Genomic DNA, 27,731 nt, shown 5'->3' on the forward strand with positions numbered 1-27,731 from the left:
GTAACTATAATCTTTTGTATTTAAGGAATAAGTTAAAAGTCTGGAAGCCAAAGCCAAATGAAGGGAATTCTCCATGTGTGCTGCAAATTGCTTTTCTATTCATCATAGTTTATATGACATTACTTATAACATCTTCATTCTTTCATGGTTTTCTCGCATCCTTCTTATTTCTCTTCCCAATTTTTCCTCTACTTCTCTAACTTGCTTTTCCAAATCCTTTTTGAGTTCTTCTATGGCCTGGGGCCAGTTCATGTTTTTCTTGGAGGCTTTGGTTGTAGGCTCTATGACTTTGTTGTCTTCTTTAGGCTGTATGTTTTGGTCTTCTTTGTCACCAAAGAAAGAATCCAAAGTCTGAGACTGAATCTGGGCGCGTTTTCGCTGCCTGGCCATATTCCCAACCAACTAACTTGACTCTTGAGTTTTTCAGTGGGGTATGACTGCTTGTAGATTACAGAGTTCTATGTTCTACGTTTGGGGGGGAAGTGCCAGCTCTGTCAGAGCCGCACTCCTCCTTCCCCAAGGACCCCCAGTCCAGGCTGGGCTCAGATCTTCGGCAGGCTGTGCACCCCTGCTGTGATCCGCCACTTAATTCCTCCCACCAGGTGGGCCTGGAGCCGGAAGTAACAACAGCTGTAGCTGCCCCACCTCCGCTGCCCCCGGGGCTGGAAGCCGAACCGCGAACTCCTTCCACTCCCGCAGCTTTTCCCACTAACCTTCTCCGCAGTCTTTGGTGTTTGTGGGTCGAGGGGTCTGGTAACTGCCGCAGCTCACATATTCAGGGCGCTAGGGCCCCCTTCGCCCGGCTTCTGATCTGGATCGTCCACGCCGCTCAGGCTGGGCTCTGCTCCACTCCGTTCCCAGCTCCCAGCTCCCAGCTCCGTGTGGAATAGAGCTCACCCAGAGACCATCCGAGCTGTCCTGGGCTGGAGCCCTGCTTCCCTCTGCTGTTCTGTGGGTTCTGCCGTTCTAGAATTGGTTCAGAGCCATTTTTATAGGTTTTTGGAGGGACTTGGGTACGGAGCTCACTGTAGTCCGTGCTTACCAGCCGCCATCTTGGCTCCGCCCCCCCTAACATCTTCATTCTAAAGCACAAAATGTTCTGAAACAAAACTATGAATTCAATTTAACTTTGATTAAGTACCTATTAAGGAAAGCAACTGTGTGTTCAAAAAGCTTATTAAGATGGCATTCCATTTATGGGCCATTGGATGTCGGAACTCAAATTCCTCAAGTGGGGATGGTTATCACAAATCTACAAATAAGCGATTATCCTGCTAATGACCAAATGTCTATTTAAACAGTGGAGGTATCAAGGACAGTATTCCGCTGGCATGTAAATAAGACGCAGAACACGTTCTACCTAGAATGCTCAGAATGTAAATGTCCTCCAAAAAAGAATGTTAACAAAGGATTTAAAGTCCTCATAAATATGGGACGTTGTGCACATGGCCCAAAGGTAAACTAATAGTCTCAGCAAGCTGGCTGACCCATTTTGTAATAGAAAGCGTCTGGGAGTATCTCCCAGTGGTGGTTTTATAAGCATCAACATTTCCCTTAAAAAAAAAAAGGATCTCCGACTTTTCAGCCCTTTCAGGGACCTTGTGAAAAAAAAGATAAAATCAATTTTGCTTTGAAATTATAGAAAGAGGTCCAAGATCAGAAAAAAGACACTTTTTAAGGGCCTATATCTGTCTTAGGATCTTGGACTGTATTTAAGGAATCATAAGGCAATTGGATTTAGTAGTTTGGTCACCTAGAAAATATGTGATTATATAAAGGCTTCAAAGAGTCGTCCAGCCCAGAATGAAATATCATAAAGTTGGTAAGAGCATTGAAATCCTTCTAAGACCTTCAACTGAACTGTAGGCTGCTGTCAGATGGCTGAGTCATAGAAGATACGTATAAAATCTATAAGGATCCGAAGAGATCTTTTGGTCCAGCTAGCGATTAATGAGGAAACAGGAGAAAGGAACTTATGTCACTGCCCTGGGGCAAAAAGGCAGTTAGTGTGAGAGAAGAGAATACAGGTCCCTTGAAATATCTTTCACCAATTTAGATCTACAACTATTCTCTATTTAGACAGTTGCCCAGGGCACTGAGTTTAATGTCTTAGCTAAGGGTCACCTACCCAGGCTGTGCCAAAGAAGAATCAAGCCTAGCCCAGCTAGGTGGTACAGTAGATAGAGCACTGATCCTGATGTTAGGAGGACTGAGCAAGTCACTTCACCCACTTTGCCTCAGTTTCTTAAGCTGGAAAATGAGCTGGAGAAGGAACTGGCAAACCACTCCAGTATCTTTGCCAAGAAAACCACAAATGGGGTCACAAAGAATCAGCTAAACAACAAACTTCCGGACTTGAAGAACACCCACTCTCTCTCTACTGCACCATGATGCCCTTCTAGAACACATCCCCATTACAGAACATTGCCTGCTCTGATTTTTGTGTCTATCTTGGCAGATTTCTTAAGCAAGGTGCCTGATTTTTTCTAAGTAACAAAATAAGGACTAGAAGGAGGCAGATTTATTTGAAAAGTATTTTGAAATTCTTCAATGATTAACAAGTTGTAGCAAAGCAATCCAATCCCAAAATAAGACAGGACAGAGGGAGAAAGTCTGGCAGAATTTTTTTTAAAATGTAAAAATTGGCTAAGATCCTATTAACCAATTTAGAAAAGCAATTAAAAACCACTCCTAAAGGACTGTGATGTGTTGGAATGTTCAAATGTATTACAGCGTTTCACGAGGGAGCAGGTTTTACCTAAAATAACTGAACATGCACCCAATTAGCAAATACGTCGGTGCAATTATTACCGTCAGATAAAAATTCCGAGAATGAGACAACTTCACGTATAAGGAGTCAAGGAGGACACTAACAACAAATGATGCTTATACAACAATTTTAAATTTTGCGCAGCGATTTGCATACATTATTTCATTTGATCCTTTCAAAACCCTGTGGTTTAGGTTGTGATTTCCTGGAGGGCAGAGAATGTCTTTTGCTTTTGTTTATTTCACTAGAGTGAAAGAGCACAGTGCTTGGCACATAATAAGCACCAAATAAATATTTATTCACTGACTGATTACATTATCCCCACTTTACAAATGAAGAAATTAAGTCTCAAGGAAAAAAAATGAGGCTCAAAGCTCTAAGTGTCTTAATCATGGTCTGACAGCTATTGTGTGTCCAAGGCAGACTAGTCTCCAGGTCCAGTGTGCCATCCACTCTCCAAAATAGCACAGCATGCCATTAGTAGACAGAACACTAGATTGAGATTCAGAAGACCTGGCTTTGACACAAACTAACTATGCAGCACCCTAGCAAGTCACTTTCCTGGGGGCCTCAGCTTCTAGGTCTGTAAAATGGGAATAGTAAATGTCATACCTTAGAGTTATTCTGAGGGACATGTTTTGCTAGTCTTAGAAAATGTGAGTTATTAATAATAAACCAAAATGCAGGCCCAGAAGTTCTCCTTGCCCATAGCGTAATGATGTGTTCAAGCCTCGTAGGAATACATTTTGACAGCAGGTTATATGGTACTGATTATATGACCTCTGGAGGGTGAGAGGCTGAAAATGCTACCAGGAATCTAGGTAAGGAAAGATGTGAGACAGATACATAATAGCTTGTAGCACTAGTCACATTTGTTGCAGCCCTGGTGAAAAGAGGTGAACAAACCTAAAGAACAGGCAAGAACTCCAGTGGAAGTGAAGAGATGGTAGAAAACGCCCCCACTCTGCTGACCAAGCAGAAGAGAAACCTCCAGAGTGGAAACATTGTGTAAGTCTTCAACTCCAGAGGCACCCCCCCCCCCCCCCCCCGCCAAGAGTGGAAGTTCTATCCCACGGCCAAGGACCCACAAAGAAGTGTCACAGCGAGGACTGGCATCTGTTGACACCAAACCCAAGTCTTTCGGTTAAAAGGATGAGATCTTGGTCAGTCTCGAATGCAATCTTCTTATCACAGAATTTCAGAGTTGGAAGTGACCTGGGAGGTCATGGGGTCAACCTCTACCCAAATAAAAATGCCCACTATCCCATAAGTGAGCAGCCAGCCAGCCTTTGCCTGAAAAGCTCCCATGTGGAAGAAGCTCGGAGCTCTCCAGACATCCTACTATTCTTGGGGATGGCTCTCGTCATTAGGAAAAGGTAAACTTCAGTCTTCGAGAAGATGTGTTCTCGTTTGTTCTTCCTCCTCTGATTAAGTGATCAATTTCTTTATTCATTCACATATAATTCTGTTAAAAATCTAAGTATTGTTAATATTGTTAATCTAAACAATATTACACAATTTCCTCTTTTTTTTTTCTTTTTGAGGGGAAAGAGATAATGAAAAACGTTTCGAGTGTGCCATTCTTTGTGTTGGACAGTGTGTAAATATTATAATTTAACAAGCCTTGCCAGCCACACTTTATTTTAATATCTTCTTTTATCATTTTAGTTTTAATTACATCGGTGCTTATATTTTCTCCATTTAAGCTGTTCTTTATTTTCCACTGAAAGAAGACAATTTATTTTGAGGGAAGATATCCCATTTATTTACTTGGTTCTTAGTTATATTAATTTTAATTGTATCCCTTTGGTTCATCTTAGTGCATATTTGGATTCACAGCCACAGGTACATTCAAATTTACAAAGAAAAACAAGGAAATGCAAACAAGGGAGAAAGAGGACACAGAGGAAAAAAAAACTGGGAGGAAGAAAGGGGGGGAGGTAGAGATGGTGAGAGAGACTGTGAATTTATTAAGGCATTACTCTGTGCCAAGTTCTAAGTGCTAGGGAAATGAATGTAAGCAAAAAAGAAAAATAGCTCCTTCCCTCAAGAGGCTTATATTCTAATGAGGGAAGACACACAAAACGGGAGAGAAGAAAATCTGGGATTGGAGAGCTTGTAGTGGGGATACACATATTGATAAAATTAAAGAGCAAAAAGAGAGATAGAGACAGACACCAAGACAGACAAATACAGAGAGAGAGAAAGGAGGAGGGGGGGGGGGAGGTGGGGGAGAGGAAGAGGAAGAGGGAGAGGGAGAGAAAGAGAGAGAGGGAGAGGGAGGGAGATCCAGTAGAGACAAGAAAGCTTCCTCTGCTCTCATCCTTATTCTTTAAGTATTCTGTAATTCTCCCTAGACCAAATGCTTTTTCATTAGTCTCAGTCTACATAACTGGGGGTGAACAAAGAGTCACAGTCTTCCCTGATGTTCCAGAGCTGGGGCTGAGTGCCATTGATTGGGCATCACAGTTTGGTCAACATCAGATTCTGTTTTAGATAGGAACCAGAGACGAACACAAACATTAAGGCATGTGAATACATTAAGGAAACAAACAAAAAAAACCCCAATACTAAGAATGGCCACTATTTCTTTATGTTCTACAGCTTGCCAGGAACCTTTCCTTTCAACACAACCAGAAAGGAGCTAAGTAAACAAGACAACAACAGTATATAAGAATAAGGCAACTAATGTTCTTACTTCATGCTTCCTTTTATTGTTTTGCTGTCTCAGCTCATCTGTGATTTTATCAATATGAGTTTCCCCACTGTGAGCACAGGTGACATGCCCTCTCTGATGCGGTAGTTAGTCTTCAAGAGTTAGCAGAGCCAAAACTTCATCAGCTCGGGGCCAAGCTGGTGATGAGCTTCCTCGCTAAATTTAGAGAGTCTGTTCTTTGGACAATCCGTCCCTGGGCCTTCCTTGAAAACTTTGCCAGATTGGCGAGATTGGGCAGACCAGCTATTACACAAGCTTCCACTTCAGTAACTCAGGGTCACCTCTGCCCCATGACTGAGGTGCTGGAACAGGCCTTCAGTGCTCTTTCATTTCCTTTTATTAAAGGCAAATAACTGTCTGAAATGTGAGCGGTCATTTTACATTCCTTCGATTCATTACTTTCATGAGGCCAAAGTGACTCAAATGTTCCTTTTAAAATTTTGTATTCCCTCTAACTTGGTTCAATTCCATTAAAATGGATCTTTACTTGGGAAGTATTTATAAGATTAAGTTACAAGCACATGTGGAAGAAAGATTTTATCCATATTCCTCCCCTCCCAAAAAAAATATTAGCCCCAGAGAAGCAACACAATTTTCTTCTTATTTTCCAAGAGCAATACTTTCATCCACTTTTGTTGCTGATCAGTGGTTTCAGTAGTTTCTGAATCTTTGTGAACCTAGTTGGGGTTTTCTTGGCAAAGATGCTGGAGTGGTTTGCCATTTCCATCTCCAGACCATTTTATAGATGGGGAAACTGAGGCAAACAGGGTTAAGTGACTTGCCCAAGGTCACACAGCTAGTAGGTATCTGAGGCCAGATTTGAACTCATCTTCCTAACTCCAGACCCAGCACTCTATCCACTGCATCACCTAGCTGTGCCTTCTTCCACCTTAGTGGTCCTTAATTTGGGGTTTGAGTCCTTGTTTTGTGATGTTACATTAGCAATTTCAAAATAATGGGTTTCCTTTGTGATGCCATGTGCATGATTTTATACATTTAAAAACATGCTTCTGAGAGGCAGTCCATGGGCTTCCCCAAACACTGCCAACAAGCTCCACAACACACAAAAAAGAGAAGAACCCCCTGGGCTCCAGCTTCACGCAAGCTCCTCAGCCAGACAGATGGGCATGAAGCCTTGTAATCCCCTGGGAGGAGGATGCAGACTCCAACTGACTGAATGAATGGATTAGAAAATTGGACTGTTGATTTTTGCCTGGTCATTAACATATGAAGAATACAGTTTCCACAGAGATTGCCTAAAAATTCTTTGAGACTGATAAGCAAGCCTTTTCAGTTACCTCACCATTTCTATTTTGGGCTACTCTTGCTCGGGTTCAAAATCCTAACTAGAGATAGCGTGGCAGGCATTAAACCTATTTCATAAATTGAAGAGAAAGCAAGGTCATGCAAACAGATAGAGTGTGGAACTTGGCATGGACAAGTTAAAATTGAATTAAAATCCAACTTTGGACACAAACCAGTCCTGTGACCTTGGAGAAGGCACTTAATCTCTGTCTACCTCGGTTTCCCAAACTCTAGAATGGGGATAGCATTTTCATCTTACCTACCTCCCAGTGTTGATATGAAGATCAGATGATATATTTGTAAAAGTGGGGAAAATTGGGGCACTGAGCTGGTCCTACCATTCTGGAAGACAATCTGGAATTATGGCCAAAGGGCTATAAAACCAGTATAACCTGTGCCCCAGCGATGCCACTATGATCTGTATCCCAAAGAGACTGTTTAAAAGTGAAAAAAAAGTATTTGTACAAAAATATTTATAGTGGCTCTTTTTGTGGTGGCTAAGAATTGGAAATCAAAGGGATGTCTATCAATGGGAGAATGGTTAAACAAATTGCGGTATATAATTGTGATGGAATACTACTGTGCTATAAGAAATGAGGAGCAGGAGGATTTCAGAAAAAACCTGGAAAGACTTACACAAACTGATGCTGAGTGAAGTGAACAGAACCAGGAGAACATTGTACACAGTAACAGCCACAGTGTGGGATGATTGGCTTTGATAGACAGCTCTTCTCAGCTATACAATAATCTCTAAGACAGTTCCAAAGGTCTCATGATACAAAATGCTATCAACCTCCAGAGAAAGAACTAATGGGTCTGAAAACAGACCAAAGCATAATATTTTTCTCTTCCTTCCTTCCTTTTTTGGAGAGGATTGAGTTTTCTTCCACAAAATGACTAATATGGACATGTTTTACATGATTGCACATATAACCTATACCAGATTGCTTATCAGATAGTATCTTGGGAAGGGGCAAGAGGATGCAGGCAGGGATGGATGGAATTTGGAACTCGAAACTTCAAAAAAAAAAGGTTAAAAATTGTTTTTAAATGTAATTGGGAAAAAATAAAATACTATTTTTTAAAAAGTGTTTAGCATGGTTCCTGACACAAAGCAGGTACTTCCTAAATGTCTGTTCCTCTCTCTCTCCTTTTCTTCCTTTCCCTCGCTCTCACAATTTCCTCGTCTGTAAGGAAGGGGATAATAATAGCTCCTATCTCTGGAAGTAGTTATGGGGCTAAAATCAGATAATATTTGCGAAGCACTTTGAAAATCATCAAATGATATGTGTGTATGTGTAAATGCTAGTTATTACTATCATTATTCAATCCACAAGCATTTAGGTGCCCATGGTATATGCAGCACTTTGATAAGCACAAGGGGCAGGAATCTAAGGAATAAACTCATCCCTACTTTAAAAGAGTTTACATTCTAATGGACAAGGAAACTGAGGCCCAAAGACTCTAGAATTTGCCCAAGGTCAAACAGTTACCAAAGGGCGGATCCCCAAGGCTCGCTGGTCATCTGCCTCCAAGAGATGTGCTACTTCCACGAGACCATGTGGCCTCTGTTCTTTACCCAATTGCCTATGTGTGTAAATGAGACAATGTTGCATTCTTGCTAGTAATTACTTTCATGGGAAAAATGATCCCAATGAGATATTCAAAATTATGTAAAGCTTCTCAGTGTGAAGTGCTGAATGATGCTAATCAGAAAAGGGAACCGGGGAAAAGTGGAAATTATCTTAATTCTTTATTTCCAAGCCAACGCCAGATTTCCCGGCTTCACTATATGTTGCCAAAAGAATAATTATCACTCGCCACAGACTCACCCAAAAGCTTCAGACCTGGTCCTTCTCCTCACACTTCTACCAACCCCTTCAAAACTCCCAAGCTTTATCTATTCTTTCTAACAGATTCCCAGAGAAGCCCATGTGTCCAATTATCCGGGGAAAATATCCCCTTCCCTATTCAAAGGCTTTTATCAGGCAATTATTTGATACACAAAAATGCCATCAGTGAGTCATCACAACAAGCCAAATGGTGGTTATCCTATGTGTGAAGTTCTACCCATAAATCTTTGAGATACTTTGCCTGCATTATCTCATTAACCTTCTTGACATCTGTATAAGGAATCATATGAGTGGACGGGTATAATTACCCTCATTTGTAGGGTGATAGGCAGGCTTATGTAAAAAGACACACTCATCTAATGAAAAGAACCCAGACCCTCAGGAATATTGCCCTAAGCACTAAACTTGAGTGGATCCACAGGGCCTATCTTCCCCGAGCCCAAAGAATGTTTGAGATTAGAAAGAGCAACAACCAGTCAGAAGTGTCAATAGCCAGACTATTTCCTACCTCCAGTCTGTCTGTCCTCATTAATTTCTGTGCAGCAGCAGCTGCTGCAGCAGGTACCGGGACACCAGGATTCCCTGTAACCAGCATTGGCGCAGTTGGCAAGATGTCTGCTGGGACCAAGCCTGGGGAAACAGGTCCCAGGTAGGGATTGAAGGCGGCGGATGCATTAGTGGCTAGGCTGGGGGCAACAGAAAACATTGGCTGAAAGAAAGAAAAGAAAAAGAACTATTAGCATTCATACCATTTAACAGCGCAAATATGTTGCTTACAGTCTAAACCCCAAGGGCAAGGCATCATGGGTATCATTCCAGTCAAGGTTCCTTTGTTTGTTTGCTATTTTATAAATAGACATTTATTTTTCCTAGAAAAGAAAACGCACAACAAAATAAAAAATGTCCTGCAAACATTTTACTTAAACAATATGGCCTTGAAATTCCCCACCTATCCCCCCCCCCCCAAATTTAGAATCTATGACGTTAATGTTTTACTTAGAAAAGGACAATGCTTTTCAGTGCTGAAACGCCTTCTCACAATCGTCCAAAACTCCAGATCAGACCTGATTTAACCTTGGGAACTTAGCAAAAAGAATTCTTAACTGCACTATCAGATACACTTGAAAGAGCTGTACCTAAGTGCTGATAGGTTATAAGCGTCCTATTACATGAGATACTAAATAAATTAGAGTACCCAATGGATAACTCGGGAAAGGCGATTTGACAAGATACCTTCTTGGCAAACAGACAGAGTCAGTCAGTCAACAAGCATTTATTAAGTGCTTACCATATGCCAGGTACTCTAAAAAGCTAGGGATTCAAAAAAATGCAAAGCTAGGGGTAACAAGTTTAATTGGTATATCAATATATTTAGTTTTTGGCAGCTAGGTGGCGACATAGTGCACAAAGTGCCCGGCCTGTTGTCAGGAAGACACATCTTCCAGAATTCAAATCCGGCCTCAGACACTAGCTGTGTGACTCTGGGGAAGTCACTTAACCCTGTTTGCCTCAGTTTCCTCATCTGGAAAAGGAAACGACAAACCACTCCAGTATCTTTTGCAAGAAAACCCCAATTGCACTTGTAAATTGTTAGACATAACTAGGAAAACAAATGAACAACATAATACTTAAAAAAACTATAAATATACTTTTTTTATATGTTTATTGCTGTCTGAAGATAACCTTTCACACGGTAAAAACAGAAAACAAATGTGTATAATCCTTTCCTTTCCTCAAATGCTCGGTTTCCTAGACCCATCAGTGACAAATTCAACGTAAGGTTGTGATAATTCACATGTTAATTAACAGGGCTTTGAGGTAAGAAGTTTTACTGCCCTATCTAAACAGCTCAGTAGGCTCTACGTAATTGTGAAATAAATCTAACTGAGGTTAATAAATAACCTTCCCTCTAATTAATTCAATTGGCATCTATTAAGCATCAACCAAGTGCTGGGAGTCAAAGATCAAATTTAAAAAGAAATCAATGCCTACCATCAGGGAGCTTATATTCTATAAAGAAATATGGTGTACAAAGATAAGTAAATGTGAAATATGTAGAAAATACACAAAAAGTAATTCAGGGGATGAGCCAACAGCTGCAGAGCTCGGGCTTGCCTTCTGTCTTTATTGGAAGCCAACAGCTGAATGGCCGGAGACTCAACACGCCCTTCCCCCACCTCCAACACTCAGTTGCCCCGGCACAGGGCAGGAAGTTGGGGGTGGCTCTTAGCATCTGTATGAGCACAAGGCTGGCGATGACCCGCTGGTGCCAACGTTTCTTAAAGTAACAGGGTTGGTCTAAGCTGAAGCTACAATTTGAATGTATACATCCAGAAAGATTCAAGCCAACCTCCGTCTTAAGTGAATGTGTTTTCAGTAATACCAGGGTCTGAAACTCTCCATTAAAGGTCTCCCCTGATGCCTCTTCATGCTATAGAGATGGTCCTGTGCTTTCAAAGAATATCTCAGTCAAATGAAAGCTATGGCCGGTTCACAGGCTTTCTGTATCAGTCCCATGACTGGCATGCTGTGTTTCTGTGGATTGGAGATCTATTAGATCGTAAAGTCCTTGAGGGCAGGGACTGTCTTTCAGCTCTTTTTGTATCCCCAGTGCTTAGCCTAGTGCCTGGCACATAGTAGGAGCTTAATAAATGCTTGTTAATTGATTGACCATCCCAGCTAAGTTGAAAGAAGCTGATCACCAAAAGACTGGCCACAAGGATTTCTCTTTCAGTCCAACCCCCTTAATTAACAGATGAGCAAACTGGCAACCTGGGGCGTTAGGTCTCACAGCTAATTAGTATCTGAGGCAGGATTTACACTCAGGTCCTCCTGACTCCAAGCCCAGCTCCCATAAAAGGTGCAGAGAGGTTGAGATTGATGCGGGGAGTGGGGTAACCACTCTGAGAAAATCATGGAGCTTTGGAAGGATTTAAGCATGGAATGATAAAATAGTGTTCTATTTTCTATACCAAAAGGTTAAGAACTGTGAGACACTGATTTCTTCTGAAATGTGGCTAAAATGGAAATGTTTTACACGGCTACACATATATCATCTGTATCAAATTGATTGCCTTCTCAAGGAGGGGGATGAGGAGAGAGGGAGAGAATTTGGAAGTCAAAATTTTTAAAAAATGTTGAAAATTATTGTTTACATGTAGTTGGGAAAAATATAAAATTAAATTAAATCCTAAAGAAAAAAAAAGACAAACTATAAGATAGTGTTCAGGGCCCTAAAATTTAATCTTTTCTATATTCATAATATTTAACAATACACGATGTTAAGTAATTCAGTGGTAAAGTGAGAGAGACCTGAGTTCAAATCCCACCTAAGAACTTTACCAGCTGTGAGTCCCCGTTTCCTCATTTGTAAAATGCGGATCATTATAAGCCTACCTCACAGGATCGCCATGAGGAGCCGATGAAAAACGCCTGTAAAGCGCTTTGCAAACCTAAAATCACTGTGTAAATGCTAGCTGTCAGTATTGTTTGTTGATAATAGTGATAAGATCTCCTGAATCCATAGGCCTTGGCTGCAAATTAACGCGTTCTTCCAGGAGGGCCCCTGTCTCTCCAACAGATATGGAAGCATCGAATGTTTCAGGAAGCGTAGGAACTACCTTTAGAGACGTAAAATAGGCTTTTGAAAAGAGCTGACTAGAGGTCAAATGCACACAAGGGTCCTCATTGTCCAACGTGTAGAAGGAGGAGGAGGAGAGAAATGGAGAGAAAGGCGCAAGACAAAGGAGGAAGGGGAAGAAGACGAGGAGGGAGAGGAGGAAGAGAAGGAAGAGGAGGGGCAGGAGGAAGACAGGGAGGAAGGGGGAAAGACGGGGGCGGGGAGTGGAAGGAAGAAGAGGAGGAGGAGGAGGAACACCATCCAGTTCCTTGCTTGGTCTAAGGAACTCCAGGAGAGGAAGCTCCCTCTCCCAAGGCAGGGCTGCAGCTCCGACCCTTCTCCTTCATCCTCCCCTCAAGCTTCTGCTGGTTACATCCTGCACATACATGCTATCTCTCCAATTATAATGTGAGCCCCTTGCAAACAGGGACTTTTATTTTTGGCCTTTCTTTGTATCCCCAGTATTTAGCACCATGCCTGGACATGGTTGGTTAAGAAAAAAAAAAGCATCCTGACAACTTGCCGCTGGCCATAGGCTTGGAAAGTGAGAAGCTAAGTGACTTTCCCAGGGTCCAACAGCCTGTAAATGTCAGAGACCAAACTTGAACTCAGGCCCCTTAACTGAAAAGCCATCTGTCTCTCTATGCATTCTGCCCCTGTGTCCCCCTTACTATAAATTAAATAGCAATAATATTACTAATACATATATATATATATTATTAAATATACAACATCAACATGCAAAGCGCTTGGCAAATCTCAAGGGGTAAGATTATTATTATATTAAATTCTTAATAGGATTATTATTAATTATCATCATCGTTGTTATAAGATCACAAGGATTTTCCCTTGAATTGCTCCTGGGTGTATCCAAGATGATTCATATGCCTTTATTTTTCAAATTTACCCCAGCAGGAATAAATTCCTTCCTGCTGTCTGCTTAAAGACACTTCAGGCAAAGCCACATCTTTTTCTAAAGGGCTGAAACTCCATCTCATCCGCCTCCCATTATCTCAAATTGCTCCCACTCAGGAGAATGAGAGCTATTTCACGAACAGCTAGACACCCCATCAATAAAAAGAGCTGCAAATGGAGGGACTTTGTTCCATTGGCTGCAAAAAGGTACCATTTCTTCATTTCTTAAAATACACATTTTAGAAAATTCTCCTTGCTCTTTTTCTCCAGAGCTGAGCTTTCAGTCCAGGGCAGCGAGATCTGATCTGGGCAGCTTTAATCAGATGATCAGTGTCTCCAGCTGTGCCTTTCCTGATCCCACCAGCTGTTTAGTGCCTTAACTGCCAAAGTTATTGCAGAACTGGCTTGTGTATATACATACACACATACATACATATATACGTATATATGTGTGTGTGTATATATATATGTTTGTATGTAACCTATATAAGTACATGAGTTTTTTGTTTGTTTTGTTTTTATCCCTCCCCCCCAATAAAATGTAAACTCCTTGAGGGCAAGGATTATTTTACTGGTCTCTATATCCCTAGTATTTAGCATGCCAAGAATACTTGTGGCTCTCCCAACTGATTCCAGAAAATATCATTCAATCAATTCAATTTAACCAGGGTTTATTAAGCCCCTACTCTGAGCCAGACAGGGTACAAGTGCTGGGATATTAAAAAAAAAAAACAACTAAACAGCCTCTACCCTCAAGGAAATGACCTTCTCTTGAAAGGAAATCCAGATCATTTTGTAGAAAATGCATGCCCGAGTAAAGTCAAAGTGATGTATTGAAGATGGGGAAGACCCATTAACAACGAGGAACACCAAGAACTGTAGGAGGGGCTACCCAAGCTCGTTGCTGAACAGAGCAAGAGCTTACAGAGGAAAGGCATGGGGGTGAGAGTGTGCAAAGGCAGAGGTGGCAGATGGGATAAGCTTTCCTGGAGCATGAAATAGGTCAGCTTGGCTGGAACAGAGAGTTCTGAAAGGACAGTATATGCAATCAGCCTGCAGTGGGTTCCTAAAGAGGATGACGGAAATTGGATAGACCAACGACCACTCCGTATTCTCTTTAAGGTAACCAATGAGATCAGGGTAAATCATTGGATTGGAGCATTTAGTTTAGGGTGGAAGCTAAGGATGAGGGCTCTCCTAGTATCCCAGTGAACATGTATTGAGGTTATAAATGGTCAAAAAAAAAACCAGCTAGATGTGAACCTCAAGCTGGCTAAAGCCCACTGTGGGGAAGAATGATTTGCAATCTCTCTCTGTTCTGTTTACACTTCTATTTTCAAGGCTAATCACTTGTTAGTTTGTTTCTATTTTGACAGTAATGTTTTTTACTGTACTAATTGAGCCTAGAGCTATGATGTGAAATTGAAAAAACATTTTCACTGACTAATTAATACCCACAGCTTCCAAGGAAGCTCAGCATCTCATTGAAAAACAAATCAGTGATTAGCCTGGAAAATAAACAGGAGTGCACACTGGACCCTAATTAATGAATGTATTCGTTGTTCTGCTTGGCTGCAGAAATTAGCGGCTAGTACTAGGTTTTTAGACATTAAATGAGCCATTTTCCAAATATATATTTAATGTAAAGGGGGGCTTGACAATTTCTACTTCCTTCTTCCTCCTAAAACTTTCATAACCGTGTTCTAATCATCTCCTGATGCAAGGCCTTTTCACCAGCCAACCCTCCTGCCTTGGAAGTCTCTCGCTTCTCATCTCTGCCTCCTGGCTTCCTTGGAGTCTTAGATTAAATGTCACCTTCTCCAGGAAGCCTCCTCTCCTGATCCCCCTTAATGTCTTCCCTCAGCTGCTCATCTCCAGTTTATCCTGTGTTTATCTTGGTTAGACGTGGTTGCTTGCATGCCATCTCCCCCATAAAACTGTGAGCACATTTAGGGCCATTCAAGGGCACAGACTGTCTTTTGTCTTTCTTTGTAGCCCCAGTGCTAAACACAGTGCCTGGCATGTAGTAGGTGCTTAATAAATGTCTGTTGACTTAACCTGCTTTGGAGTGTGCGATTCAGTCTACACAGCCTTTTACATGGTGATCTTTAAATTCACAGGCAATAGACATTTATTTAGCTCCTATTGTATGCAAGTCATCACACTAGGCAATAAAAAAGGCAAGAACCAGGAGAGCTTTTTCCCTCAAGGACATCGCTTACTCTTGGGAGACACAGGGTAGGAAAAGAGACATCAATGTAATTTGGGAAGGAGGAGAGTACCAACACCTGGGAGGTCACAAAGTAAATACTGCAAACGCCAAGGAGTAAAGTTGTTCATTGTCAAACATTATATGGATAGTGTCATGATTTATGGAGATGAAGTCACTTGGGATTAAGGAGTAACATACGTTGATACACATATACATATAGCTGTCTGTGTATATTATGTGTCTGTTAATATTTTATGTGATGCTAAGAAAAATGTAAAGTATGTCTGAAATGATATTTTAATATGATTCTCCTTTCAATTATAAAAATAAGAAATTCAAACAGACAGTGCTTACATTTTTTAACTCAACTCTGCCAATGAAAGAGTGAAAAGTTTTGTTTCTGAGTGTCATTGAACGCTTGATGGGGCTTTCTGATTGGGTTCTTTCTACATCCCTCCCCACCACACGGTGAAAATGAAAGCCCATCAAGACCATTTTGGAAGCTGGGGCTTCCATAGTAATTGATTCAAAAAAAATTCAAAGTCTCTTCATTTCTTCTGAGAGAGCTGCATGGAGTCAGAATAAAGCAGGCTGTGTACAGAATGTCTCTTGTGTCTCTCTGCTAATCTTTACCATATATTCAAATGTTACTCTGCAAAAAAGGTTAAATGTAAAAACATGCAAGTCAGACTAAGCTTCTTCATGAACTTGTAGAAAAGCTTTAGAGCTGGAAGAGTGCTTAGAGATCATTCAGGCCAATCGTCTCATTTTAAAGAAGAAAAAAGCAAGAGTCACAGAGGCCCAAAGTCACAAAGGTAGATTTGAACCCAGGGCCTCTGACCTCAAATCCAGTTGGTATTTTCTACTATATAATACAGTAATGTGTTCGTTCTCTCTCTCTCTCTCTCTCTCTCTCTCTCTCTCTCACACACACACACACACCTCTCGCCCTCCTATATTCTCTCTCTTTCTGCTCTCTTTTCTATGCCCCCTCCCAATTATTATAGAAACACAACACACAATTCTGCAGTACTGTAAGGTTAACAACGCGTTTAGCAGGCACTGTTTTGTTTATAGGATAACCCTGTATGATAATTCTTTTGATTATCCCCAAATGAGTGTTGAAGACTCTTTTTACTGACTCCCAGTCCAGTGCTCTCACCTCACCAAGTCATCTCACATCAAACAATTCTCTACTAAGGCTGGCACTTTTTAGCCAGTTGAGCCGTGCTGCTCACATGACCTGGAGACAGGCTGGACACCCTCTGGCAGAGTCATGCCACATATAGCAAGGTGGATGAAAGGGGACACTGAAGGCCTTAAAGTCACTTTAGATATGGAGGTGTTGACTTAGGACACTCAGGGGTAACAGTAAAGCCTTGTCTGGACCACTCCCTTGGCAGACTGGAGAAGTAAGCTCTCAAAAACAAATTCGAGTATTCTAGGTATCCTTGGAACTATGACAAATGATGAGCAGGGAACGTTCTGCATGAGTCCGCTAATCCTGTCTGAGCAAATGGCCAACCTGGGGGAAGGAAAATGGGAAAGACTCTTGGATTTTGAGAACACCTAGACCAACTCCTTCATTTGACAGATGAAGAAACTGAGGTACGTAATGAATTGCCCAAGGACTAAAGATCAGAACCAGGATTTAAAATTCATTAAAGGTACTCAGAATTGTAATCCAGCTGGTTATTCATACCATGGAGGGGGAGGGGATAGAATGTTGACTTTGGAGTCAGGCCTACTTGGGTTCAAATCCCAAACTAGGGCTATCTCTGGATGGTTCCAACTGAGGCCGCTGCTTGATCTGTCCAACGGGTGGCTCTACCCTAATAATCGCTGACGTTTATGGCCAAATTTAGTGCTCAGCTATTAAGGCAAACAACATTTCCTGTCTCTAATAATGCTTCCTATTACAGAGAGAACACAATCTGATGGTAAGGGCACTTTAAATATTTAATTCGTGCAACTTATCTAACATTAAGGGTGATATAATGTTATCCACAAATTGTTAGCTTTTATAATGTGCCTATCAGATCCTCCAAGGCTGCTGGCAAGGTCCAAGAAGTGGAAGAAAGAAATCTCATCATCCTATGCCAGGAGGGAAGGTATCTTCATGGATTTCTTTAAGAAATAAAAGTTAGTAAACTGCCCCCAGCATGGTAGCTTGAAATGAGTAAGTTGGCAGCTGTGTCCATTTAAATAAATGTTTAAGCTGGTGTTACTTTCAAAATAAAATAAATACCAGTTAAAAGAAAGTATTCTGAATCATATTTTCTCACCTCTATGAAATAGTACAGCCAATTGTTATTTTCCTTCTGCTCCCAATAAACTCCCTTCAAATCAATAGTTTAACCACCTTGTTTTCACGGGAATCTGACTCTCCCCCGAAGATACCTCCTCCCAACACTGGAAATATCTCCTTACAGTCCTCCACTTCACAGCACCAGGAAGCAAAGTGGGCAAACCAAAGGAGTGGACCATACATCTGCTTCCAGAATATTCCTCTAACCACCATTCCTCAATTGCCTCACTGATCTGATGGCTTCAGCCATGAAATAAATGCAGCAGCCTGAGCTGGGCCCTTCCAGAGACAACCCTAGTTTGTGATTTCTAATAGCAAAATAACCACGGTAGCACAGTGCTGTCCACGTACTTACACTTACACACTTACTTACACATTTCTATATTAGCTTTAAAATTTAGCTATCATGGGAAACCATACTTCTGCCTCTGTAAATTGTACATGCATGCCCAGTTCTATTCCAGGTGGAAGGGACTACGGCCAATAACCCAGGGAACAGACTATGACCAACCTTGGGGAAAATCACTATGATTTCAAAGTGGGGTTTGTACAATGTATTCAGCACATGACTGGGATAGGTTTAATGACTTGGAGCTACCAAAAAGCCTCAACAAAATTGGGGGATTTAGTATCTGCGGGAACTTGGACACCATTTGCAATAATTAAAGGAAAGATAGCTAAATTAGAAAGTGTTTGATGCTATAGCTCAGTGCCATTGCTTCCCAGCACATGCTGAACACTTCCCATACGCCATTTTGATTCAGTTTAGATTCCCCTCCAATGGCCTGTTGAAAAAATGTTGGATGCCAGGATGGCTTACCACGGGTTGTAGCGGGGCGCCAGGGATCATGGCATTAGCAAGTTGCATCTGTTGGGCCAGCATGGCCATGTTCTTCTGCTGGATCAGGTTGTTGCGTCCATTTATTTCCAATTGTGTTTTTAAGTGGGGAGGCGGGTGAAGATATTTGCAGTTCTCTCTTGAACAGCGACCCTACAACAGAGAAACAATAAACACAAGTTTGAACAAAGCTGGACTGTCTTCTCATCATTTACAAATAAACAAGACGATATTCTTGACATTAACTACCTTCTTGTCTTCAGAAAGTGTAGAAACAATGGTGAACCAATTCTCTACCACCATAAACTGAAATCTATTCTATAAATTGGTAAATCCATTGATACCGTAAAAATGAGTTATAAAGTAACTTAAACACTTCAAAAGGAAGTTGATTGACGGTGACAGTCTTCAGTTCAATATATTTGAAGCTGCTCGCTACACTGTGACATCCTGTTTTAGAGTGTCTAGGAGCGATGTAAGATGATTAACTTTGATGCCAGAATGTTTCTACCATCAACCGTATTGAGTCTATTCAAGGTGAATGCACAACTTCACAGATTCACAGTTTTTTATTCTATTTCATTCTTGAGAAATAACATACATTTAGTGACATTGATAGAAAATACAACGTTAGCGATGAGCCCTTAACCAGTTTTCTGAAAGACAAAAAGGGAAAACCAGTACCATTATCCACACAAAACTGAGAATTTGGAAGACCCTCATCAGCTCCTGCCTAGAATACTGCAGTAGCCTCTGGCTGGTCTCCCTGCCTCTATACTCTCCCCACTCCAGTTCATCCTTCACTTAGCTGTCAAAGCGACATTTCTAAAGCGCAAGTGTGATCAAACTCCAATGGCTCCCTATCAAGTGATCAAGTTTAAACCACTGTATGGCATTCAAAGCCCTTCCTAAGCTGCCCCACCCCCATTTCCAGGCTTCTCATGCATTATGCCACCCCCATACACAGTCTGTGTTCCAATTGCACCCGACTCCTCACTATTTCTCAAACAAGATACTCCATCTCCTAACTCTAGGCAATTTCCTTGGCTGTCCATCATTCCAGAGATGTTTTCCTTTTCCATCTTTGATTCCCAGCTCCCCCAGTTGTGTTCTAGTTCCAGGTAAAATCCCATCTTCTCTAGGAAGCCTTGCATGATCTGCCTTCCCTCTGTCGATTGTTTCCAAATGATTCTGCATGTAGCCTGGATAAAGGAGCACACACAGTTGTCTGAATGTTGTTTGATACACTGGACTGCAAGGTCCGTGAGAACAGAGACCTCTCTTTGCATCTGCAGCCCTAGAAACGTGAACGTAATGAATGTTCACTGACTGAATTCAGCATGGATGGTTTTGGGTGTATAATAAGGAAGATGTGTTTGAATCCTGCCGCTGGCCATTATACCTAGCTGTGACAACACAGGCAAGGTAGTTCATCTCACTAAACCTCATCATCCATATCTGTAAAATGGGGGTAACAATACCTCCTGTAATAGATATAAGGCTTAAATGAAATCACAGACACATAGTGCTTTGCAAGCCTTGGAATTCCTATGGCATTGTGGATTGTGACTTGATCTTTGGGTGAGTAAGTCATGGAACAGACTATGACCAACCTTGGGGAAAATCACTATGATTTCAAAGTGGGGTTTGTACAATGTATTCAGCACATGACTGGGATAGGTTTAATGACTTGGAGCTACCAAAAAGCCTCAACAAAATTGGGGGATTTAGTATCTGCGGGAACTTGGACACCATTTGCAATAATTAAAGGAAAGATAGCTAAATTCTTGCTACATAACCCCAGGCAAGCCCCTTAACCTCTCAGTGCCCCAAGACTATAAACACTTCCAGTCTTTAAGACTTTAATTTTCAGAGAAGGTACAGACCTGCTCATCCAGGGCTCCCTATTCCAATGAAATCAAATACCCATTCTCTGCCCCAGAAAGTATTACAGACATTCTAGATTATTATTGGGGAAGCACATTACATAGAGCTCACAGCATGGAGTCAGGAAGACTGATTCCTGAATTCAAATCCAGCCTCAGACACTACTTACTATCTGTGTGACCCTGGGCGAGTCACTTCACCCTGTTTGCCTCTGTTTCCCCATCTGTAAAATGAGCTGGAGAAGGAAATGGCAAACCACTCCAGTATTTTTGACAAGAAAACCCCAAATGGGGTCATGAAGAGTTAGACACAACTGAACAACATGATTATTATCACCACCATATCTATTATTATATTACTAGTAGCAGTATAATGTACTCCTCCTCCTACTCTTTCTTCTTCTTCTCCTCCTCCTCCTCCTCCTACTGCATTTCCAGACCCTCTTCTACCAATGACTCTAATCAGAAGCAATAGTGTGGATAAAAGGAGATTTTAATACAAAATCAGGCTGTTTCTCAATATTCCTTTGATTTTTCTAGGAAAAATTAATTTGTTATATTTTAACCTTGCACTATAATTTAACTTAGCAAATCATGGTGCTTGTGGTTATTACAAAATTTGCCAGGAAATCTAATTTGAATGATCTGTTTCAGCTCCCTGGGAGTGAGGGAGACAGGGATTTTTCAGCCATCTGTCCCTATACTTGGCATACTTAACAACATGCATGACCCTCATTTTCACAGCCAGCCAAATGTCATTTTAATAATCTTTGTATAATAAAGCATGTCTAATAACGAGAAGGTGCTAGAGCCCAGGTTTTAAAACTCCTTTTGCACTGTGTATAAACAAGAAGAAATTCTCTTGAGGACAAAAAAATGGACAAAAATTTTTTTTTCATAGCAATCATTCATTTTTCAAAATTTTTACATGTAGCAATGCAACACAATAAACTCTTAGCCCTTCTTGGATTGCCATCTGTAGCATATTTGTGGATAATGCATATTTGGATGAGTCATTTAACTTCCCTGGTCCTCATTTTCCCCATCTGGAAAATGGGAATAATCCCTGTTATGTATACTTCACAAAGTTACTGTGAGGCTCAAATGAGATGTTATGGGGGAAATACGCTATAAACAATACTCTGCTAACGTGAGGTATTTGTCTCAGTGTAAAAACAAAACAAAAGAAAAAACCGATGAGGTTGGATGCCAAGTCAAACCCGTGGGGCAGAGCTGCCAACCTCCTGGAAGCCACAGCTGCTGTGATTCCGGGAAGGCCAAGAAAACAAGAAAAAAAAAAAGAACACATTTTATTATAAAAGGGAACCAAATAGGAAGTTCTCAGCCAAAATATGCCTGTATCACATTTCTTACTAAAAATGAGTCGATAAGAACAGAAGAATTAAGTGGGACTGCATTCAGCCTTGTTCAATTTTCTGGGCCCATTCTATAGGGCTCTCCAATTAACACCGCTCCTGCGGGCACCCTCTGTGGTCAGAAACCAGGGAGGTCTGAACTAGTAAAATGCAAACACCAGCTATTTATGAAGGGATTAGGGCACGATAAAAAATGAGAAATGAACCAGCCCTTCCCTTTGCCTTCTAACACAACTGTATTTAAAGCCATCGAAGAGATAAATTATTGATTCCGGCAGAGGAATGCCATATCTTCTATAGAGCCGATCTGCCGCTTTCCTTTGAAAGTGTGAAAAAATGTCTGAATAAGTGATGGCTGATGATATTGGCTTGGCTTCTCGGGGAGTTGAGAACTTGTTGCAGCCAAAGCCTCGGGAGAAACTAAGGAGAAACAAAAACCAGATGCAATGCCCATTCCGGGCTGATGGATCAGCGACAGAGCAGCCCGCAGAAGAGCAGGAAAATGGAAGAAAGCATAGCTTGCCTTCACTCCGTACTCCGTGGGCAACCAGGGCCTCCTAGCAAAGTGCATAATAAATAGCGGTTTGCTTTTCCCTTTGTTCTGGAGACAACGAAGATGGCCCTCACAGAGCAGAAACCCATCTAAGTGCTAGCCATTACTATAAACACAGCATGGTTCTGAATCGGACCGAGCTAGGACTGAGGGAACGCAGCTTTTTCAGGGATGTTTGTTGACAACATCACTCAGCATGCCAAACTGAAGACGCAGCTAACACAGTCAGACAGATGACTGGGCGATTCAGGGGGGAGAAATTCAATTCAGTTTATTCCAATCCGGTATAATATAACCTCAGCTAACTCAGCATATACTCATTTGCTGCCTAACTGTGTGCAGAGCCCTGCAAGAAATACAAAATTTCAAAAAGAGAATGTTCCTTCTTACCCTCACTGAACTTAAGATCTGAGTTCAAATCTTGCCCCAGAAGCTGGCCAGATCTGAGTTCAAAGCCTGGCCCAGATGCTGGCCAGCTCCATGACCCCTGGCAAATCTCTTAACCTCTCTTAGTTTCCATTCTCTTGTTTGTAAAATCAAGGTTGGGTGAGATCTACTCTAAGGTCTCTGAAAGCTCTACCTTAAGATTCTGAAATTTCATTGACAGAGAATCAAATGGAGTTTTTAAAGCATGTGATAAATAATGAACAGTATTACCTTCAGCAGGACATCGATTTACATGAGTTCCAGTAAGTAAAATGGAGATTTGATTTCAGGATGAGGAATCCTACTGGGCTGCCAGTGATAGCATGGTACAAAAGAATAATTCTTATTCTGCTCTGAAAACTAGAGGTCATTCCCTCTGCCGCTATCACAGGACAGGGATTGATCCAAAAGTCCTTAGGCAGTAACCACAAACAAGCCAACAGCTTGGAAAGAAGACAATCACTTCTTTTTTTCCCCCTTTTGTAAACGATTCTGTTGACTGGAATCTGTGCTACTCCTCTATGTTCTTAGGCTGCATTTCAATTGGGGAGCTTGGGTTTGTTATCAATAACGCCCCCATTCCATGTCTGGTGGGTGACATGAGGGAGACACTAGGGTCCCACAGTATGTCAGCGCAGTGGGACACTCAGAATCTCCAAACCAGTGCATCTGGACCTTTGCTACCTGCATTGGAGACACTTTCCTTATTTTCGCAGGTTTAAATTAAGAAGCATGTATTTATAAGCTTTGTTTTCATCTGTCACAATGGGATGATGGTATTGTTTGATGCAATCATGACCACGTTTTGGGGCCTCATCTGATAGTGATTAATCACAAAAATGCTGAATGGTAATTTGCAGTTCCAGCGTAGTTCATAGTGGGATTCTGAGGACACCATTCACAACAATATGGTGCATTTTTTGGACACTAGAGGCAAGAAAGAAACTGAAAAATGAGGAAAATCCTAATGAAAGATCATCTACTTTTTCTGTCCTTCATTCTAGACTTTAGGTATTCTGCCCATGTAAGGAACTCCTTTTCCTGAATTCTTGTGAAATCAAAGTAAGACTAAGGGAGTAAGGGGTCAGGTTAATGACTATCATTATTCAGTAGTTTCAGTTGCGTGTGTGTGTGTGTGGGGAGTTCTTGGCAGAGATACTGGAGTGGTTTGACATTTCCTCCTCCAACTTATTTTACAGATGAGGAAACTGAGGCAAAGAGGGTTGAGTGACTTGCCCAGGGTCACACAGCTAGGAAGTCTGAAGATAAATTTGAACTCACAAAGATGAGTCTTCCTGATTCCAAACCCAGCACTCTATCCATTGCACTATAGTTATCCCAAGAACCTTAAGTTTCTCCTTGATTCAAATGTGGGTAAAATGATTTCAGGGTCAGACCACTAAGTTTACATTGAATATAGCTGATCAAAGCAGGGCAGATGGCTACTCAGCTGAAACATCTGCTCTTTTTAAGAGAGCCGGGCCATTATTTTTAAAACTTTTTAAAAGTTCTTTCAACATGATCTGACAAAACTTTATCAAAAGTTGGCCAGGGTTCACACATACATATGCTCACACATATGCAAAGAGGAATTAGCAAATAAAACTGATATTATTTCTAACAAACCCAAATCCCCACCATGGGGGGATGAATATAGTTACCCAAGTAACTTCATCCCCGTGGGCTTCAATTTCTTTACGTGGAAAGTAACTACTCAGGTCCCTCTGGAATTTTTTATCCATGATCCTAAGAGGCTGGGGCTATAAAAGTTTGTTTTGTCAAAATGGATCTTAAGATACTATTTTCTGTTTCCACTAAGGGGAGGACTAGCAAAGAAGTCATTGCCACCTTCCTATATAAAGGAGTTCTTAATTATCTTCGTGACATCATCTATCTTTGTGAATTATCTTTGTGATGTGTTTAAAGGTTTTGGAGGTTTTGAATATGCTTATGTCTGGTATTTGAAATCTCAGATAAAAACATCTCTCTTTGTTGTTGGATAGTGTGTGTGTGTGTGTGTGTGTGTGTGTGTGTGGAGTGTGTGTAAGGGGGTAGGGAGGAAGGAAAGGAAGGAGGTGGGTGGTGAGAATCAAAACCCTATATCAGGTTGCAGTAATTTTCCAATGAAAGAGAAAACATAATTATGTCTTAAATGCCCTCCTTCATCTCTACTTGTTGAATCCTACCCATCCCAAATATGGGATAGAATATGAATAGACTGCTTCACTGGGTCAGAATTTAGAGGCACGTGATTTTTAACTGCCAAATGGAGAACCCTAGCAGGAATAATTAATAATAGTAATAATAATAATAAACTGGCCATCCTTGTGTACGCTATGGAGGTAAGGGATTATTGCCAAGTTTTCAGGAACACTATCTACACCACAAAGTATTTTCCAAATAAAATAACCCACTCAGCCAACTTCTGTTTGAAATGCTGGTTTGTCTAGAATAGAAATGTTTCTTTCGATTGTTGAGGCAAAACAACATTTCCTTTGAGATGGTTGAGACACTCAAATGTTTTTAAGCATTTTCACAAGCCATCCTCTGCTCTGAGACATGCTGTGAACTGCCTTATTTGCCAGCAACTCTCAAGGGAATTCATGGTCTTCCTACTTAAAATAGTTGTCAAAAGATTATTTTTTTCAGATAGGATGGCAAAACTATTTAAAACCATGTGCTAGGAAACCATACTGGCAGTCAAGATAAGTCATTTCTGGAAATGCTTCATTTCTCTAAATTGTTTTCTGCTTATCATTTCTATATGAGAAACAATGCAATTTGGGTTTCTAAAAGGTTAAAACCATAAAGAGAGTAGATAATTTTGAAATAAATACAGGCCAGAAATATAATTTTACAGCCTGATTTTATGTGCTTATCAAGGGCTTTGGTTTGTTGAACATAGTAAACCTTTGATGATATTTTATCCAAATGAAAAGACCTGAATTGCTATCTCTGACATTGTTCCTCATTAAGTTCCTACAGTCTCAAAAATAAATAAATTTTTATGTGGTGCTGTGCTATTTCCCCAAATATTAAAAGTTCTTTTGAACAACAACCAATTAATTATTATCTTCACTTAAAAGGTGTGAGCAGAGGGACACAGAAACACCATATGGCTGATTATCTGAAAATCATGTATTTATTTGTTACTTAATTGCCCTCTACTGAAAGGGAATCCTGCCTGATTTTCTTTGAAATGTATTTGCCTGTTTTTGAGCTTTTTAATACAGTTGTGTCTGGTATTTAGGAACTTCACTCAACAAATTGGATAAATACCAGATAAAGGTCCACCCTGAAGAGCTGATTCAAGAGGAGTGAGCGGTTAGCTCCTGCAGCTAACCCAGGCTGACCCTCTCTGTGTAACCAGCTCCTTCCTTTGAAATACAGGAAATTCCCAGGTGAAAAAAATTTCTGTCCATGCATGTTGGAACATTTTCTACAACTTGGTCTGAACAGTGTTTCCTCTAGCACTAAGGATGAGAGATCCCAGCCAGCAGGTGTTGGAGGGGACTCTCTCCATCCACCCAGGAGCTACAATGCCAATCCACTATCAAGAAAGCATCAGAGGGAAGGCTAAGTGTGTATGATCAACAAAGAGGGGATTGAGTGAGGCACACCTGGCCATACTTCCTTTTAATAATAATGCCCAAGGCTGCCAGTGCATCATGTCCATGCCCAGGCATAATTCTTACTAGAGGTTCAAGATAAAACAGAACAAGCCTTTTAGGGTAGGTTGGACAATTAAAGAACTTAAAAATAAAAAGCCAAATGGAGATCTTCCCAACTGGACTCTCTGACTGACCCCAGCCAGGGTATTCCCGTTGTTCATAATTTATGATTCCTGGTGTTTATAACATATGATCTGTAGTCATCAAAATTCTGTAGCTATTTCTTAACCCTCCTCTTGGACAAATAACCCCAAACGATCAATTTACCAATGAGAGGTATGGGTCTTTGTTGCTCTGCAAATTTGATAACTTGTATATTAGACACCAAAAATGATCATTTCATAGTGACAACTGAAAATGTCAAGTTGATTTTGTTTCCTTTTGAATTCTGTGCTTAAAGAGTATTATAAAAGCCCAGAACTGCAGAAATGGAAGGGACCTTGGCCAAGCAATGCTTTGAGTATGATAGAGGCTTAATAAATGTTACTATATTATATCCTATCCATTAATTCCTTTCTTAGGAGACCTCTGGAGATGGAGACTCCGAGGGCTTTTATTACATCCAAACAAATATAGTTAGAATTATACTACAAAGCGTTAAATTACATGTCAAGAGCTATACAGACATTTTATAAATGAACATGTGGCTATACTATAGTGGACCATGAGACTTGGATTCAAGAAGGCCTGAGTTCAAATCCAGCTTCAAGACTTATTAGCTGATTGACTAAGCTTATTACCCAACTTTTGCCCACCTCATTTTCCTCATTCTCACTTACTTCCCAGGGTTATTGTACAGATTAAATGATATAATATTTGTAGAGCTTTTTGCCACCCTTAAAGCACTATTGAAATGAGTACTACTAATACTAAAGATACAGTCATTTCCCAAATACTTCTCTTTTCGTATTCCTTTCCAGTGCTTGCTCAACATCCATCCCCCTTTAACTGGGGGCTCTTGAAGTTCTTCCATAATTAGTGCCTCTATAATCAGGAATGTTTTTGCATCCCACTAGAAGCTTTCATATTGTAAATTCATCCCTGTTTTGGGGTCTAAGGCAGAGATTAAGAAGAGGTGGTTTGTAGCCTCATCCTAACCCTCCAAAGGTAACCGAAGACGGCACCCACCCCTTAGCTTCTTCAGCCACACATTCATGCCTTCACATTTCATTTTGGGTCCTAGGACTTAGGGCTGGGAAGGATTTCAGAGCTTGCCTCGCCGGCCCCCCTCCTTGTTTTCTAGATGAAGAAACTAGGGTCCAGGAGGTTCTATGACTCGCTTA

General features: G+C 41.0%; 1 protein-coding gene across 23 annotated transcripts in view; it reads right to left on the reverse strand.

The window, feature by feature from the left end:
- The window catches only part of MBNL1 (muscleblind like splicing regulator 1), a 257,520-nt gene that overhangs the window by 29,500 nt on the left and 200,289 nt on the right, over positions 1-27,731 (reverse strand). For all 23 annotated transcript variants that reach the window (XM_036755173.1, XM_036755159.1, XM_036755176.1 and 20 more), the window contains 2 exons: positions 18,519-18,689; positions 9,153-9,353 (listed from right to left, as the gene is read on the reverse strand). In XM_036755173.1, the coding sequence (XP_036611068.1) occupies positions 9,153-9,353; positions 18,519-18,587 (270 nt within the window). In that variant the 5' untranslated portion in view covers positions 18,588-18,689. The remainder of the gene's footprint in view (positions 1-9,152; positions 9,354-18,518; positions 18,690-27,731) is intronic.

The sequence above is a fragment of the Trichosurus vulpecula genome, chromosome 4, assembly GCF_011100635.1.
Source record: "Trichosurus vulpecula isolate mTriVul1 chromosome 4, mTriVul1.pri, whole genome shotgun sequence".
Classification (NCBI taxonomy): domain Eukaryota; kingdom Metazoa; phylum Chordata; class Mammalia; order Diprotodontia; family Phalangeridae; genus Trichosurus; species Trichosurus vulpecula.